This window comes from Rhopalosiphum maidis, chromosome 3 (genome assembly GCF_003676215.2).
Source record: "Rhopalosiphum maidis isolate BTI-1 chromosome 3, ASM367621v3, whole genome shotgun sequence".
Taxonomy (NCBI): Eukaryota; Metazoa; Arthropoda; class Insecta; order Hemiptera; family Aphididae; genus Rhopalosiphum; species Rhopalosiphum maidis.
In genome coordinates, this window is record NC_040879.1 from 71,527,224 (window position 1) to 71,545,157 (window position 17,934).

A 17,934-nucleotide genomic window follows, 5' to 3' on the forward strand; every position below is an offset into this window, starting at 1 on the left:
TAGACTGATATTATTTTTTCTTTGGTTTAAATTCATATCGTAATATTTAAAAAAGTATTCCTCTTTTATTGCGTTTAATAACATTTTCAAGGATTTCAGTTTTTAAAATTATTTTAATCAAGTTCAAAGAACTTATAAGCATATATAATATATATTACATATTATATGTTCGTGACTCACACACGGCCTAATATTTATCGGTGCTATTATTGTCGTTAACGATGATAATCGGCGATAGCCGACGATGTCCGTCTGGCTATCTAACGTCCAGCAAGCCGCCCGCCGTGCTTTGGTGTGGTCACCAGTTGTTGCTCCGCCGTACGTCCGGCATTCTGCGGCCTTTGTTTTTTTTTGCTCTGTGAGCGACCGTGTCGGTTTGCGTGCGCCGCATTTTACGGATCCTGAGTCTCGTGGTACTCAGACTGAAGAGCCTCCTTTCGAATTGCGAACTGTGTTCGTTGTGCCACCTGCTTTCGGTCAGTACGTGTGTTGTTCGCCCGCTGTTATTTATATACCGCGTGGTTTTCGCTGCCCGATTATTTCGACGTTTTGCCGTGTCGCACTTACGGTCATTGACCTCCGGCTGTGCCGATAAATCGCCGTCGTCGTGCCAGGTGTCGGATCCGACCGCCAATCATCATCGTGATAACAGTCGTACACGTCGTCGACGCTATCACGGTCGTATTACTATTATTATTATTATTATTTTGTTACCCTAGTCCTTTTGGACGGTTATGTATGAACCTTTTATTATTTATTTATTGTAATCTGTGGAGACGTCCACCTTTATTATAATTATTATTAATATTGTTATTATTTAATATAACTAAAACAATAATTCGACAAAATTCTTTTCTTTTTATATTATCTACATATTACCACATCTTATAGTGCGAGTCATTGGGGCTAACTGTATATTAAGAGCCCTTTTGGCGAACATTATATACTATGTATTAATAAACATTTATTATTATATTTACATTTTTTAATATTCTATATTGTTTTAGGTTTTTGGCAACGGGAGATTCGTACCAGACGATAGCCTTTAGTTTTATATTAAGTCATTCAACTGTGCAAGGAACTGTAATCGAGGTATGCAATGCAATTATTTTAAAACTAAAGGAAGAATGAATTAAAAGTCCCCAAAAAGAAGATTGGGAGCGAATGGCAAATGAATTCTGGGAAATTTGGAATTTTCCCAATTGTATTGGGGTTTTGGACGGAAAACACGTGATTGAAGCCCCAGCAAACACTGGCTCATTATACTTCAATTATAAAAAAACTTTTTCAATTGTTCTTTTAGCATTAGTTGACGCTCAATATAAATTTACCGTTGTGGATATTGGTGTGTTTGGAAAGAATAGTGATGGAGGTATTTTATCACATTCAAATTTTGGAAAAGCACTTGAAAAAAATAAACTTAACATTCCAAATGATAGAGCATTACCGAATACGAATATTAAATTACCATACGTAATTATAGGTGACGAAGCTTTTCTATTAAAGACTTATTTACTGAGACCATATTTAGGACGTCAAAAGTACAACGATTTAGAAAAAAAAATATTTAATGAACGACTATCAAGAGCCAGAAAAGTAGTTGAAGACGCCGTTAGGCAATTGACAGCCAAATTTCGAATTTATTGCAGACGGTTAAAATCATTACCAGAAAATATAGATAAAATAGTAATGACAACATGTATTTTACATAATTACATTAAACAAGATACCAGTGAAAATCATACCTGCAGTGAAGTAGCTGATACAACATCGTTAAGTAATTTTTCGTCGTTTCCAAGACAAGGAAGTAGTGCACAAATGCAAGCGTTTCAAAATCGAGATCAGTTTAAGGACTTTTTTAACTCGCCGGCAGGCAAATTACCGTGGGAGTAAATGATCCATAAATTTAATAAGCTTTTACAGACGTATTTTGTAGACGTATTCTATATTCATATTTAATTCACTTTTATAGTAGTAACTATTTATTTTTATTTTTTATTTAACTATTTCTAAGTCATATGTAAATTTAATTGTATATTTATTGTAAATTCTTGGCCAATAAATATATATTATTATTATTATTATTATATTAATTATTACAATTTAACAGGATTGCAATTATTTATTTTGGAAAATAAAAAAATATTTTAAAACACATTATACAGATTTTTATAGTAATTTAGTCGTCAGTAAGTACCTTTTACATTCATTGCAATATTAGCTATTGCGTCAAAATTACGTACCAATTTGCAGCGTTGCCACGAGCTCTTGCAGAACGATGCACGGCAGCGACATGCGCTCGCATGTCGAATAGATGACGATGTGTCATTGTCAAATGTGTTTTGATTTTTGTAAATTGGTCCACAACAATTCTCAATATCAACAGCATAAGTGCATATCCACAACGGACACAGTTGAACCACTTTAATTTTAAATTAATTTAGTGATTTTTAGTGTGTAAAATGAATACAGAAATGCTCATCGAATTAGTTCGCGAATGATCTTCCTTATACGACATGAGTAATAACAAGTATAGTGACCATCCCTATAAAGAATCATTATGGATAGAAATTTCTAGTGAAATCAATCAACCCGGTATGTTCATAATTTAATAATAAAATCTAATATTTTAAATTAAAAAAAACGCTTCATATTATATGGACGACTCAAAACTCCAATTTTTCGTATTTTTGCACAACGGTCAACCACAGAAATAAAAAATTCATTCTTATAACATAAATATTATTATTATTATTAAAATTAATTAAAATGTAAAAATTAAATGTTTAGGGATATTTAATATTTAAATCAATTTTATATTCCATATACGAAAGTTCAATTTAAAAAGTAGACTTTTTAAACTTCTAGCTGAACAATTTACTGTCAGATAACGATTTAGTTTAAAAAATTCAAATACCATATGATTACAATGAGATTATTGTTCTTTTAATACAATAGAAATTTTTGATAAAATTTAAAAAAATATTTATATAGAAATAAATTTAAAAACGACTATGTATTATATACAATTATTTGTAATGTTAATTAATGTTTTTACTCGTGGTTATTACAAACTAAAACATAGTACATATATTTAAAATTTAACCTACATGTTTTAAATAAGAGGTACATATAGTTTTATTTCAAAACCCTAAACGTTATTTTTTTTTAGTTCAAACTTGCAAAAAAATGTGGACTAGTCTGAGAGATGGGTATAGAAGAGCTGCTAAAAAATCAATAATAGTATCAGGGTAAAAAAGTGGAAGTATACTCATAAAATGGAATTTTTAAAACCCCATATGAAGGAAAGAGATTCCATAAGCAACATAGACGAAGTAAGTGACGATGATGACGTTTTATTCCATTTAGAAGAAGAGGAAATTCAAGTGGGGGGTAATAATGAAACTTCGATTGCGTTTGAAAACTCTATTCAAAATTGAGAAACATCATTTAGTACACAAATTCCAGTTCAATCACGAAAAAAAATGAAAAAAAACCAATTCATTAAAACCACCCGAGACTGCATCAACTGCTCTTATGAAGTATATCCAACAAAAAAATGCCGAACAATCAAACCAAAAAAAAAGCGAAATTTGATGCTATGGACCAATTTTTTTTGACAATTTGTTCAACAGTTAAACAGTTCTCATCATATTTAAAACATCATGCAAAAACCAAAGTTTTTCAAATTATTTCTGAGTTAGAATTAGAACAGTTAAGATAAAATCAAACACTATCACAATCTGCAACTACTTCAAATCACGACTCTTTACAACAACTGCAGTCACAAACACAAACCGTTCCTAATGTACTTCAACTAAATCATTTGCCAAATTTTCTAAACAATCTACCAATATAACAAACCTCAAATCACATAGAAATTCCTGATCGTCCAAACACCACCAACACTGCAAGTCCAAATGAATTTAATATGTATGATTATACAACTGGTAACTATTACTATACGAAACCTGGTGATATGTAGCTATTGTTAAATTTTTCTAAATTTTCACTTTCCAGTCATTATTTATATACCTATTGTATTATTATATATTTTAATTAGAAAATAACATTTTTAAACTTAAATAATGAATAAAAATTATTAAAAAAAAAACATTTCAATACTTAACCCTTCTTTTATTATTTTATATTTTGTAAAGACATTTTTTTTAGTTTTGTTTTATTTTAAATTATTATTTATTTACAGTTTATTTACTAAAATAATTTCTTGTACCTCAATAATACTAACGAGATTTTACTTATTTTTATTATTATTAAAATTGACTTGCTCGATCTTAACTTGTTATTGTCATTTTTATTTAGTAAGTTTAAAAAGTTAAAAGATTTTTTTGTTTTTGTTTATTTGATTCTTAATTGAACAATTTTTTACTCTGAGGAATACATATATTTTGTTTTCTTATAATATATTTTAGTGAAACTATTAAAATTCGACAATTAAATATGTATAATGTATGTATTTATTTTACAATAGTGTTTTTTTTTCTATCTAAACTCTAAAAGACACTTTTTTTATAAGAAAAAATGCTTCAGACTTCAGCTTCAATATATATTTTGGTAGGAATATAAATCTAGTTGGTACGGGAATAAAACTAAAAATGAATATATTTTACACAAAATCAGTTTTTGACAAAATCGATTTTGTTATTTTTATAAATTTAATTTCTATTTATCGTAATTAGAAATTAAAATACTAAAAAACATTCATTCAATACTATTTTTTGTCCGGTGTCTGCTGTTATCGAGTTCACATTGCACCGACATTGGACGTGCCGGCACGAACCTGACCGTCAAAACATTTTTTTTGGATGAAAGTCAGTCGGTCCGATCTGTGCTGTAAAGTGACGGTGCGGTGTCGTCCGTACCAATGTGAATTATTCCATATATACTAATAATATAATATTTTGCCGTGTCGTGTCGTGCCGTAACAGTGTGCAGCCACAGCTAAGGGCACTGCGGCAGTACGGCACGTTCAACAAAAAATAAACAATCAATTGTTATTGTTGTAATACATATGTATATGTCACTACATATATATAATAAAAATTATATTATATTATAACTATTTTTATATTTTTAAATTCCATACGTATTGTTTAATTTTTGTTATGATAGGGTGGGAGGGGTAAACATAATTTGCCTCACTAAAAAAATACAACCAAAACCGCCACTGGTAGCTGTTAATGTTATAAGAGTTTTAGAAAAAATCATTATTATGGTTTAAATTATTACAACGAACTAGTATATATATATTTTTTTAAATTTAAAATATGATGTCATTATTTTTTGAAAAGATACAACTATTGCCTATTGATTCGCGATTAAGTACAGATTGTAATCATATTATGATGTATTAAGCATTAAATTATGTATAGATTAAATAAACTAGCAATACGAAATAGTATTATTTAAAAACTATACTGAGAAAGCAATTATGATAAAATTAAACAAACATGCGATTGTATAACTAAGTTAAAATAAAATGATTTTTATTACCTTCATTTTCGGATTCACTGTAGCTTTGAGTAGCTGTTAATGTTATAAGAGTTTTAGAAAAAATCATTATTATGGTTTAAATTATTACAAAGAATTAGTATATATATATTTTTTAAAGTTTAAAATATGATGTCATTATTTTTGAAAAGATACAACTATTGCCTATTGATTCGCGATTAAGTACACATTGTAATCATATTATGATGTATTAAACATTAAATTATGTATAGATTAAATAAACTAGCAATACGAAATAGTATTATGTAAAAACTATACGGAGAAAGCAATTATGATAAAATTAAACAAACATGCGATTGTATAACTAAGTTAAAATAAAATGATTTTTATTACCTTCATTTTCGGATTCACTGTAGCTTTGAGTAGCTGTTAATGTTATAAGAGTTTTAGAAAAAATCATTATTATGGTTTAAATTATTACAACGAACTAGTATATATATATATTTTTTTAAATTTAAAATATGATGTCATTATTTTTTGAAAAGATACAACTATTGCCTATTGATTCGCGATTAAGTACAGATTGTAATCATATTATGATGTATTAAGCATTAAATTATGTATAAATTAAATAAACTAGCAATACGAAATAGTATTATGTAATAACTATACTGAGAAAGCAATTATGATATAATTAAACAAACATACAATTTTATAATTAAGTTAAGGTAATATCATAAAAATTGTTCATATGTATTTGTAATTCTTTTATATTATCAAGGCTAGGCATAAAAGAATTAAAAGTTAAAATTAAGTTTAAACTTTAAACTAATTAACTCATTGCTTTTTTCAAATAAACTTTCAACTTAATAAGTTACTTTTTTAATGTTAACATCAATTTCCAAGTTAATTTTATAGAAAAATATCTAAATTAAGTTAATTTGTGTCCAAAGAAAAATGCAAGATTTATTCGGAATTTATTTTTAAAAAGTTGGTTTCTTGATATCAAGTTGGACTTTGATGTATCATTTTAAATTTTCCTCAATAACTTTTTTAAACGTCAAGAAAACCTATCATATAAACAATATTATCATAACTTATAAGAAAACTTATATTTGGATTTATGTAAATTTTGTTTGAAAAAATTGTAAAATATATTAAGGGGACTGGAAGCGGTGGCTTTCAGTCTTTGACTAACGCACATGGAACATAGCTATATGCCTGACAAAAATTAAGGTACTTCTAGTTGTTCGATTTAAAATATGTAAACATGTTTTAATTAGTATACAAGTTTACTTTGCATCGGTCGAAGCACTTTTCCGATTGTTTTATTATTTAAAATAAATATTTTGATGAGAATAAATATTTTAAATTTTATAAATTTGTCAATTTTTATTATTAAATATATTAAAAATATGCTTTATCATTGTAATTCTCAAAAAAAAAAAAATTGTAAAATTACCATTTATGATTTTAAAATTGTATAAATATATTGGCTTATTAATATGTAGGTAATATTTGTATTTACATAATTTGTAATCCTATCTATTCTGTATTATATTTTCAGCAAAATCACAATAATTGAAAAATAATATTTTATATTTATAAATATAAATTATTACTTTTATAATATAATGATATTTGAATATTTCTTAATATCAATTTTATATTTTAATAATTATACATATATAAATACGTAAAGTTATTTTTGTTACCTTCTTTGTGGGAATCACAATAGCTTACAATATTTATCGCTATTAATGTTATTACAATTTTAGAAGAAATCATTATTATTGTTTAGATTATTGTAAAGAACAAGAATATACTGTATTGTTGAAAGATGATGTGATTATTTTTTGAAAAATTACGGCTATTTATTAACTATTAAGTACACATTTGAACCTTATGTTGTATTAAGCTTTAAAATATACTTAACAGCAAACAACACTAAATTAAGCCAACACATTTCCACACACATTTTTATATATTTCTTACACATTTAATATAAATAAAAACGATTTTTAACAGCACTAAAGAGAAATCCTAAAAATGAGGTCATGTTTTTTGCTATATCGATGACTGTTATATTAATCTTTAAATTATTTATAGATTAACTTAATTAGCGATACGAAATACTACTACGTAAAAGCTATATTAAGAAAGCAATTATATTATAATTAAACAAACATACGATTGTATAACTAAGTTAAGGTAACATCATAAAAATAATATATTTGTCCAAAACTAGGTTAAGATAACATTGACGTAATGGTAATATAATAATAAAAAGTAAAATTTTACCTATAGTCAGTAAGTAGGATTTAACAAATAAAGCTGACTAGATTAAAATTGAATTCATGTAAAAAACGTTATAGTAAGCAGAGATGATAATCCAGTAACACCGACACGGTCATTACTGAACGCAGTCTTTTAATGAAATGTTAATATTAAAATTTGTTTGTTGTTTTTGTGTAAGTCTGAATTCTTAGGCCTACAAAACACATAAATATAATATAAATAATATAGATAGGTACTAAATCAACGTCCGTCTTGTAAGTCATATGTAAATAAGATACACATATTATGAATTATATTCGATTTTAAAATCATACATATCAACGAACACAACTGACCTTATTCCTATCATTAATACTCAATATATTGTTATGATAAATTCGTTTAAGTCAATTTTTTTGACAATCTGAATTATTTACAGTTTTCAGCTAAATAACATACGTAAAAATCCATTTCATTATTATTTAAAATCGATTTATCAATCAAAAATATATTACAATACAAAGACTCAATAGTATACCATCAACAACAGCTAACAATATCTAAAAATTGGATTACAACTGGCTACAAAAAACACATTTAATAATGCATTGTTCTTAAATGTTTCTATTAGCTTTATCACTGCATTGTCTATAATATATAAGAGGAATTTCAAAATTTGATATTAATATAATGGAATTGTTTTTTTCATTATACACATGAGTCCATTTTAATCATAAGCCTATGTTAAAATTATTAAGTTTGAGGTAGATTTATGATATGTTTGATATGAAAACCAAAATAAAAATAATAAAATGTAAATACGCATTGTTTTACGACACCTAGCAAAAGACAACTTTTATAATACATTATTATATCTAGAATAGACCGTTTTTCTGGAATCGTTCAGACAATACGTCGATACCGTATACGTTCCTTAGTGGCTATTTAATTGCAGATAAAACGCATAAAACTAATCGTAAAGTTGTCAACTACGTATTTTTTTACTTGTCAATGCATTTTTATAACTTCATTATCTACTAGTGTATATATTTTAACATTAGTATAAATTGACAACCGAATTTAAAAATATGCAATAAAATAAAAGAACATAGAAGATAACTAATTTCTTTAACTAGACACAAAAAAAAATTAAAATAGAAACTAACGACGTCGTGGATGACAGACAGCAGCAGTCACAGTCTCACTTACAGAGTCCTATACGCACTTAAATTGTTACATTTTAATTAAATATTAAACATAATATACTAAAATGTATGATTTCGGTGTTATAGTTGAAGGGTAATCGGAAAAAAGAGTCCCGTATCAACTAAATACATTATTTGTTAATTTATTATGATTTACATAATTAAATATAATCATTACTACATTTATCTATGTAACATTTCATTGACATATCTAAAAGTATAACTGCTATCAGCATTTAACATTGTCATTTGTACCTACATAATTTAAAAAATGTTAAAGGGAAAAAATTTAAATAATTTATTTAACATTTTTTTAAATACACATATAATATACATATACGACAAATTACAATTATTTTAAATTTTTACCATTAAATATTTTTTAAAATATGTATGTATAAATGACAAATAACAACTATTGACAATGTTAAGTACAGATTTCAGCTATACTAATAAATATGTTAAAAAGGTTACATAGATAAATGTAATGGTTATATTTAATTATTACACCATTTAAGAGCAATATTGATGTATATTAAATATTATGTATGAAAGGAATATTAATGTGTATAAATTAAATAAAATAAATTAAATTGTGTAAAAAAATTCTAAAAAATCAATTACAACAATACAATTGTCTACAGAATCCATGAAGCATATTTAACTATGCAATGATCTCAAATTGTTCTAGTAGAATTATAACTGTATGGAACACCGATACAAAAATTTCATAATTATACAATTGATAAAAGAGTGGTTACCTTCATCATTCGATTTTGTAAGAACGTTGATTTAATAAAAAAAAGAAATAAAAAACAATAACCATATTGAACTATAACAGTGTATCTATATTTCATACTAATTCCGTGCACTCAACTTAATGAACAGTGCAGACGGATTAGACTATTAAAAAATATAAAATAATTAATAGGTCTCTGTTGTCGACACTCGCCGACAACGTACACAAGGAAATATAATAATAATAAATTGTATTGTAAAAAATGTCGTCGTGGTCTGCACAACGCATGGCGATAACACAAAATATACAACATAATAATAATAATAATAATAATAATAATAATAATAATAATATTCAGAATCACCACAGTCCGGTTAATTCTGACATTTTGTTCGTCTCGAACAAAGTTTGTAGTTATTGTGACAATATTCAATAAAACATAATACAAGTATAGTAATTTGATGTAAAATAATAAAACAATCAAATAAAAATAATAAGTAAACAATATATAGGTAATACAATCAGTATGATACAAAATAATAATAATAAGAATTACCACACAATAAATTTTTTTTTTCATAATGTACGTAGATACAAATCTACATTATAGTTTATTAAGCCTCTGCTATGAATCACCAAATTTAACGTAAATATAAACATATAATATTTAACTTAAGAGTTTTATAATGGAATTATTGTTTATTTCAGTGACGTGGCGAACTACTATTTGACCCAAGACGAAATACACAATACCAACCCATATACAATTAATATTAACACTTAAATTTAAATGCCATAGATGGTATTTAATTTATTTCACGCCTATACTTTACCTAGGTACCTATAACTATAGGCTATATAGTATATACCTACCCACCCACCCACCAAACCACCTAAATTAAACCCAACAGGGGCCAAGGCCCCTGGAAAACCCCCTCATCACGCCACTGTCAGTGGCGTGGCGAACTACTATTTGACCCGAGACGAAATACACAATACCAACCCATATATAATTAATATTAACACTTAAATTTAAATGCCATGGATGGTATTTAATTTATTTCACGCCTATACTTTACCTAGGTACCTATAACTATAGGCTATATAGTATATACCTACCCACCCACCCACCAACCCAACCAAATTAAACCCAATAGGGCCCGAGGACCCTGGAAAACCCCCTCACCACGCCACTGGCTCACTGTCTTATCGATACAACTGCTTAGCCAAAGTGTGGTTTTCCTGCAAATTACCCACTTTGTTGTTTTCAGTTGATCAGCCCTAAGTTGTTATGATAATATCTTAAGTTAAATTTAGAAGTTATATCAGTATGTAAATGTTTTTTATTAATTTATTGTGTAGTATAGTATGATTAATCATTTTGCTTAAGTTATACCTATATAAATATTTAATCAATAGTAGTTAATTTTAAATAATAAGTTCGGCTTTTAGCTTTTAATGCATATTATTTTAAAATTAGATTTTAAATGGTCTCTTACAGTGATTCTAAAACAGAACCATTGATGTTTGCTACTCTAGGAGTTTATAAAATTATCAGTTTCTCTTGTATTTTGACGGCAGAGGGGGAGTGTTGTAAAAAAACGTTTTAATATTAATCACTTATTTTTTGTAAATATTTTATTGTTTTTAAAGGAGCATGGGACAATATCATAATAGGTAAGATAAAAAATTTAAATAAATATAATTCAATCTATTACTTGAATTCTGTGGCTTATTTTTATAAAACACCATTAATTCAAGTCGGGAGAGTGGCACATAATTGGCAAATTAAATTGAGTAGCACAATTTCTAAAAATTGGATTACAACTGGTTACAGAAAGCACATTTAATAATGCATTGTTCTTAAATGTTTCTAGTAGCTTTATCTCTGTATTTTATGTAAGGAGAATTTCAAAATTTGATATTAATATAATAGAATTGTTTTTTCATTATACACATGAATCTATTTTAATCATAAGCCTATGTTAAAATTATTAGATTTGAAGTAGATTTATATGTTTCATAAATATTATTTTACTCAAACTCTAAGCAAAATTATCGTAAATAATATGAATTATTGATCTCAAAAACGATACTTCTGCTCACCCAAAGTGTGGTTATTCTGCATATTACCCATTTTGTTGTTTTTGGTTGATCAACCCTTAGTTGTTATGATATTATCTTAAGTTAAATTTAGAATCTATATAAGTATGTAAATATTTTAGAATTACGTATCGTGTAGTATAGTATGCTTAAATTATACATAAATAAAATTTTAATCAATAGTGGTTAATTTTAAATTTTAACATTATTTTAAAAATGAACCAGGTGACATTGATATATATATATATATATCCTATCAATTAGAAATAAATATTATTAATAGTTACAGACACTAATACAGCTTTCGCCAAAAAAAAAAAAATATGTGATTCATAAGTTATTGCTTAAATTAAAACATTACATTACTTAATTTATTATATGATTAATATTACTTAAACTTAATATATTTAAGGAATCTATAGTATATTACTATTTTATAACTATTTATAATATTTACTTACATAATATTATTGGTCCCTCTATTTCCTATCAATTAGAAATAAATATGTTTAATACAAATTATGTATTATTCACTACTACAGCTTACGCTAAAAAAAATGTGGTTCTTAAGTTATTGTTTAAATTAAAACATTATGTTACTTAATTTATTTTATGATTACTTAAAAATTAGGAATCTATTGTATATTATGCTAGTAGATTATTATTTTAATATTATTTACTTACATAATATTATAAGCCCCTACATTTCCTATCATTTAGAAATAAATATGTTTAATACAGTTTATGTATTTATTTTAAGTTAATTATTTTTAATATAAATATAAATATTAATAATATTAAAAAAAAAAAATGTATTAGTCAACCTCAACAGTTAATTTATAATCTATTCTTTGTTGTATAAAATTAGCAAATTAAATAATCATTTATATATTTATTTATGTTTTTAATTGAGGTTAATAATTTAATATCTAATTATTAATAAAAATGTATATTTTAATAAATTCTTATTAAATTAGAAGTGAGTACCTCGGTTTTCTTTGACATTGTAGATTTTAAAATATAATTTTAGGGTATTAATAAATTAAATACAAGATACCAATTCAATTTCTGTAGTATTCTTGATGCGGCGCTTAAGGTGTACTTTGTCCAGTCTCTTTGGGAGGATCATGTTTGCTTTTGCACCATTATGTTTAAGTCAAATATCCTTGGTCTAAAAACAATAATATAAAACAGTTTAACATTTTTTTTTTTATTATTACATCTAATTTGTACACTATGATAACCATTCTGTCATTGTGATTAATAATTAAGGTCTGATTTTTTTAAATACAAAAAACATATTAACCTGAATGCTAGTAACTTCTGTAAGCATGTATCTAATGGTCCTGGTGAAATAGATCTTCTATCAGAACTATTGGACATTTTTCAATGAGTTCTTGACAAAAGTTTATTACATTTTCAGTTGAAGTGATTTGACTTTGACATTATTGCATGACTTCGTATTTTTCATTACTGCAAATATTATAATTATATATATCTACTTATATATAATTGTATATAATTAAATAAAAAAAAAAAAATTAAACAAAATTAATTTCTTTACACATAGAAATCAGATGCTGCAATATTGATTCTTATTACAACTTTTCCATTGTATCCAGCCATTTCAATAGCTGTAATCATTAAGCACAAATTTTCTTTGATTGACTTATTAACAATGAAAGCACCGTTTTCAGCAATATATATAGTGTGCAGTCCAAAACTTTTATTGATTATATGCTTAGGTCTATATTTAAAAGCTTCTTCGAAAGAACTTGCTCCTATTTATAAACATTTTTTAAATTAAATTAAATACAAAAACTCAAAGTTGAATATTGTTTTGTTTATTGTATTTAAAAAAAGTTTACATTTTTAACTAACAAAGAAAATAAATGGATATAGTACAATTTTTTTCCAAACTATACATGGGAATTCAGCTAATATTTAATATTTTATTTCATTACCCATAGGCATAATTATAAATTATTGTATAGCTAAACCTTTTTTTGTAAGATCACTATTAATAACTGTAAACACTGGTGCGAGATTTATAATTTCTTTGATTCCAGCTAATTTAGCTCTGTAGCTAAAATAAAAATTATAATATGATAGTTTAATGACAATTAAGAATTGTTCTTAATAGTAAAATAATTTAAATAATTATATTTTAAATCCCGAGAGAAGCGGTGATATATTTATTTTTATTTTTTTGTTTTTTGACTATTTGTACGAGAAATAATGAATTAATAAGTACTAAACCCTATTAATAATAAGTACCTACTTCCTACTTTATTATTATGAAATTACAGATAAAAAGCAATATTTAATGATTGTGAATAATATACAATTTTTTTTATTATTATTTAATTAAGTTAAATTAGCCAAATTATTATGAAGATCTAAACCTAACCTATGTCAGTTTAATAATTAAATAATCTACCTGTTCTATAAGAGCGGGTCCATCCAATTTCGTTACAGATGTGGTGAACAGTCTTTGTTACTCACTTTCCGTCATGTTGAATACCTTTATTATCCCGCACTTCTATGGTACTGTTGTACGGACAATTAATCCGTCGTTAAGGATTTACAAAACCTAGGTAATTATTAAATATATTTAATCCGATAGCAGAACTATAAAAAATCAAAATAAATACTTACCTCGATAGCCGGAATTTGGATATTGTCCACAACTCAAATAATTCCCTGAGCTACAATTTTTTATAAGACGTATTGTTTTGTTGTTCTTTAACGTTGATTTTAAAATGTTGGAAATCTTACTATGTAGCACGGACTAGATATACGAATATTATAGTATATCTTAGTCCGCGCTATGCATAGGCCTTATACAAAGTGACGCGTCATTCGGTGTGGAATGTGGTTATGGGTGGGCGGTGCGGTGCTGTCTCTCCTAGGTGTGTGGTAGTGCGCAGTATATCACGTCGAGGTAACTACTTTTCACTAATGTAGAAGTGTATCGATAGGCTAAATAAAAGAACACCAACTCGAGTAGGTTATTGACGAGTATATTCAAAAAATTTAACTAAGACGAACAAAACAAAGGTTTTAAAATAATAAAAACGAAATATGTCATCGGTTCGAAATGCGGACGACGCGTCAGACGACTACAACGGGAATGGACAATGGCGGCTGACAGCTAGTCGGAGGGGCCGCGGAGAGTCGGCATCGCCCGACCGACTTGAATGTTGTTACGGGCATAAAGCTATAAACTAGTTTTGTTATAATGGTAACACTGTTTTTCACAATTTGTAGCCAAGGTATCTCTTTTTCTCAATGTTGGCTGACGTTTTCTCTCTCTACCCGCGTCCATTAATTTATAGGTCTATGGTTTCGGGTGTAGCGCCGTCACGTTGGTAACATGCTTGTTCAAGGCGAGTAAGTTGACCCCATTGACCTGTATGAGGATTAATATGGCGCGCGTTTACAAATGTTACAACCATGAACATTAGAGAAAGGACGCCGAACACGGCAGGGCGAAGCTAAAAAACATAGTCCAGAATTATCGCGTTCTGCCAGAATGCGCGTCGGAGTGTAACGATGGTGTTTTTACATGTACAGCAAAGGGAAATCTAATGTTCATAGTTACAACGATTTTACCTTAGATCATATGCTATACTTGTATACGATCTAAGGATTGTACAATCCCATAGTACTTGTGCGCATGTGCGGTGTACTTGTACTACCATGATCATCATTCTACAATTAAACGACGGAACCACATCAAAAATTGAAATTATGTTATTATTTTTATTCCTAAAGAAATTTACGGCAATAACAGTTGGCAGCCTGAATACCGATGCTTCCCTACTTCGCCAAAGGACTAGTGATTATTGTTGATTGTCAGCAAATACTATATTATATGTATAAAGCAATGGTTCCCAAACTGTGGGCACCACGGTCTACGTAAAATTGGTTGTCACTGAGTATTTTTTTTCGTTCTGTCTTTCGTGTTATTCATGGCAGGGCACCAAAAAAGGCACCGTGGAAAAAAAAGTTTTGGGAACCACGGTATATAGTATTTGTTATCAGTTATATTGAATATTTTAATATTAGTACAATCAAATTCAAGCATTGCATTTACACATCGTTTGCAATGATTTTTAACATTTTTTGGATCAAAGATCCAACTCAAACGTCGAATTGAATAGGTCTAATCTCGTGTAGGTAAATACGTTTAAACGATTTCAAGCAAACATTGTTTTCATAAACAATAACAATAACATTCTGTGACGTTACGAAATGTATGTTTAATATCTTTTTAGTATGATTTGATTACCTACTTTATTTTTTATCATCTAAAACTACTGTTTGATTTCTACATACATTTTATTATAAAATATTATGTAAATTTTATACATTGTTGGTTTTTTAAATTAAATTTGTTAGTGGATATGTTGGTAATAAATGTGCTGTGTTTCCATTATAGGTAATGAGCAATTTCAATTTACATACAGAATATTAGAATTAATTATTGTATTTTTATCACAGGTTATGGGTTGTGAGGTGGATGCTATAAATTCTATGCAATTATCAAACCATACTGGATACAAAACTTATCGTTTCCAATTATCAAACAAAAATAATTTATGTAAGATGTTTATTTTATATTTATTTTAGGTACTATATTTTTTAATTTATTTATATTAATTTATTAAAATTGAAATCTTTTTAGCAGAATTAATAACTGTTCTTGTTGAAAATAATTTGCATAATTATTCACATCTATTAACTGATTACATCAAATGTCCAATGTTTTTATTCATATATCTAAATAAAACTGTATTAATGAAATAACAATATTGTTTATTATTATCTTCAATTTTACCCTCCCCCCCCCCTGAAACGAAATTGTTGTCCGGATTTGGTCTAAAAACATTATGGTAACCCTACCTGTTTATATTTATATATATGTATAAGTATATATATGTACATTTACTGTACAAATATTTACTGTAACAGGCCTTATGACAATAATTCCTTCAAAGGTTTTGAGAAGGAAGGTTTTCAATATGTTGTAAGGTATGTTGCTTCTAAATTTGCAAAACAATATCTTCTGAAGGTATCAGAAGAGCAAAGCACCACTGATGAAAATTGGACTAGATATCTGTCAAAAAAGGGATTGACATATCCATCCAGGCAATTAATTGATGTTGCAAATATGCTGGATAAGTTCAGTATCTTGTCCAAACCAAAACATGTATTCAATTAAATAACCTTAATTGAATAATACTAAGAAGAATAAAATAAAGCTTAAAAATTTACTGGACAAAATATGATATATTTAAATGTACCATTTGGACCCAACATTTACATCAAACCAAATTATATTCAAATGTCAAAGAAATATCCATTTAAAGATTTTAATATTACATATTAGCATTATTTTATAGTAACTATTAGTTAATAATAAGTACGATATTAATAATTTAAAATGCAATAGTTTTGTAATTTTCAAAAAATAATTATGTCAATATTAATTTTTAAATTGCACAATCACTGTTCTCTAACTTATGTATAATATAAAGAAAATGTATTTGTGTACATTCTATACATTTTGATTTTTAATTTTCTTATACATGTATGTGTAGTCTAAATATTATATTAAATGGCGTATATTTTTAATATTATATATAAATGTTGAACTTATTGTTATTATAATTATAGCATCAAATTATTTTATAGACGTAATGACATGTGTATAAAGTAAAAAAATTAATCAAATGATGTTAGTAATATATTTATCTCACTAACTATACATTAATATAAATACATTTTAATTTATTTGTTTTAGTTAAAATTGTAATGCTTTACTTATTTCAATTTTTTTTAATAAAACTAATACAATACATTTATTACTAGAGTTTGGATTTCTAAGCGATATGGAATTGTATAAAATTTTAACTAATTAACTATTTAGTAACTATTAAATTATTGCTATTAAAATTCAAACTACTTATTTATTACTCACTATGTTGATGATTCCATAAAACTTAATTCTTGAAGTCCTCATAAAACATAAGTCGTCTATTTTGATGTATAGAATTAAAAAAAAGATGATAAACATCAGGTTATGGTTTAGGCAAAGTTAGACAAACAGAAATTAGAAAATTATGAAATCAT

At 26.6% G+C, this 17,934-nt stretch overlaps 1 protein-coding gene, 1 long non-coding RNA gene and 1 pseudogene across 2 annotated transcripts; 2 read left to right on the forward strand and 1 right to left on the reverse strand.

The window, feature by feature from the left end:
* Positions 1 to 244: 244 nt before the first annotated feature.
* LOC113558271 (protein ALP1-like) lies at positions 245 to 1,893 on the forward strand. Its single transcript, XM_026963745.1, has 4 exons — positions 245 to 480; positions 1,008 to 1,083; positions 1,138 to 1,616; positions 1,752 to 1,893. The coding sequence occupies exons 1-4, from the start codon at positions 245 to 247 to the stop codon at positions 1,891 to 1,893; spliced, it is 933 nt and encodes a 310-aa protein (XP_026819546.1).
* A 569-nt stretch (positions 1,894 to 2,462) lies between these two features.
* Positions 2,463 to 3,440, forward strand: LOC113559174 (annotated as a pseudogene).
* A 9,351-nt stretch (positions 3,441 to 12,791) lies between these two features.
* On the reverse strand, positions 12,792 to 14,681 carry LOC113558915. Its single transcript, XR_003405759.1, has 5 exons — positions 14,455 to 14,681; positions 14,237 to 14,389; positions 13,361 to 13,577; positions 13,103 to 13,269; positions 12,792 to 12,967 (listed from the first exon to the last, which is right to left on the reverse strand). It is a non-coding gene; the product is annotated as an uncharacterized LOC113558915 (long non-coding RNA).
* Between the last annotated feature and the right edge of the window lie 3,253 nt (positions 14,682 to 17,934).

Excerpts from the sequence above, each read along its gene's own strand:
- LOC113558271 (XM_026963745.1), top strand. The coding sequence starts at position 245 with ATGTCCGTCTGGCTATCTAACGTCCAGCAAGCCGCCCGCCGTGCTTTG. Across the intron at positions 1,084-1,137 it reads ATTCAACTGTGCAAGGAACT|AGTCCCCAAAAAGAAGATTG; the intron begins GTAATCGAGGTA and ends GAATGAATTAAA. Across the intron at positions 1,617-1,751 it reads GTAGTTGAAGACGCCGTTAG|TGAAGTAGCTGATACAACAT; the intron begins GCAATTGACAGC and ends TCATACCTGCAG.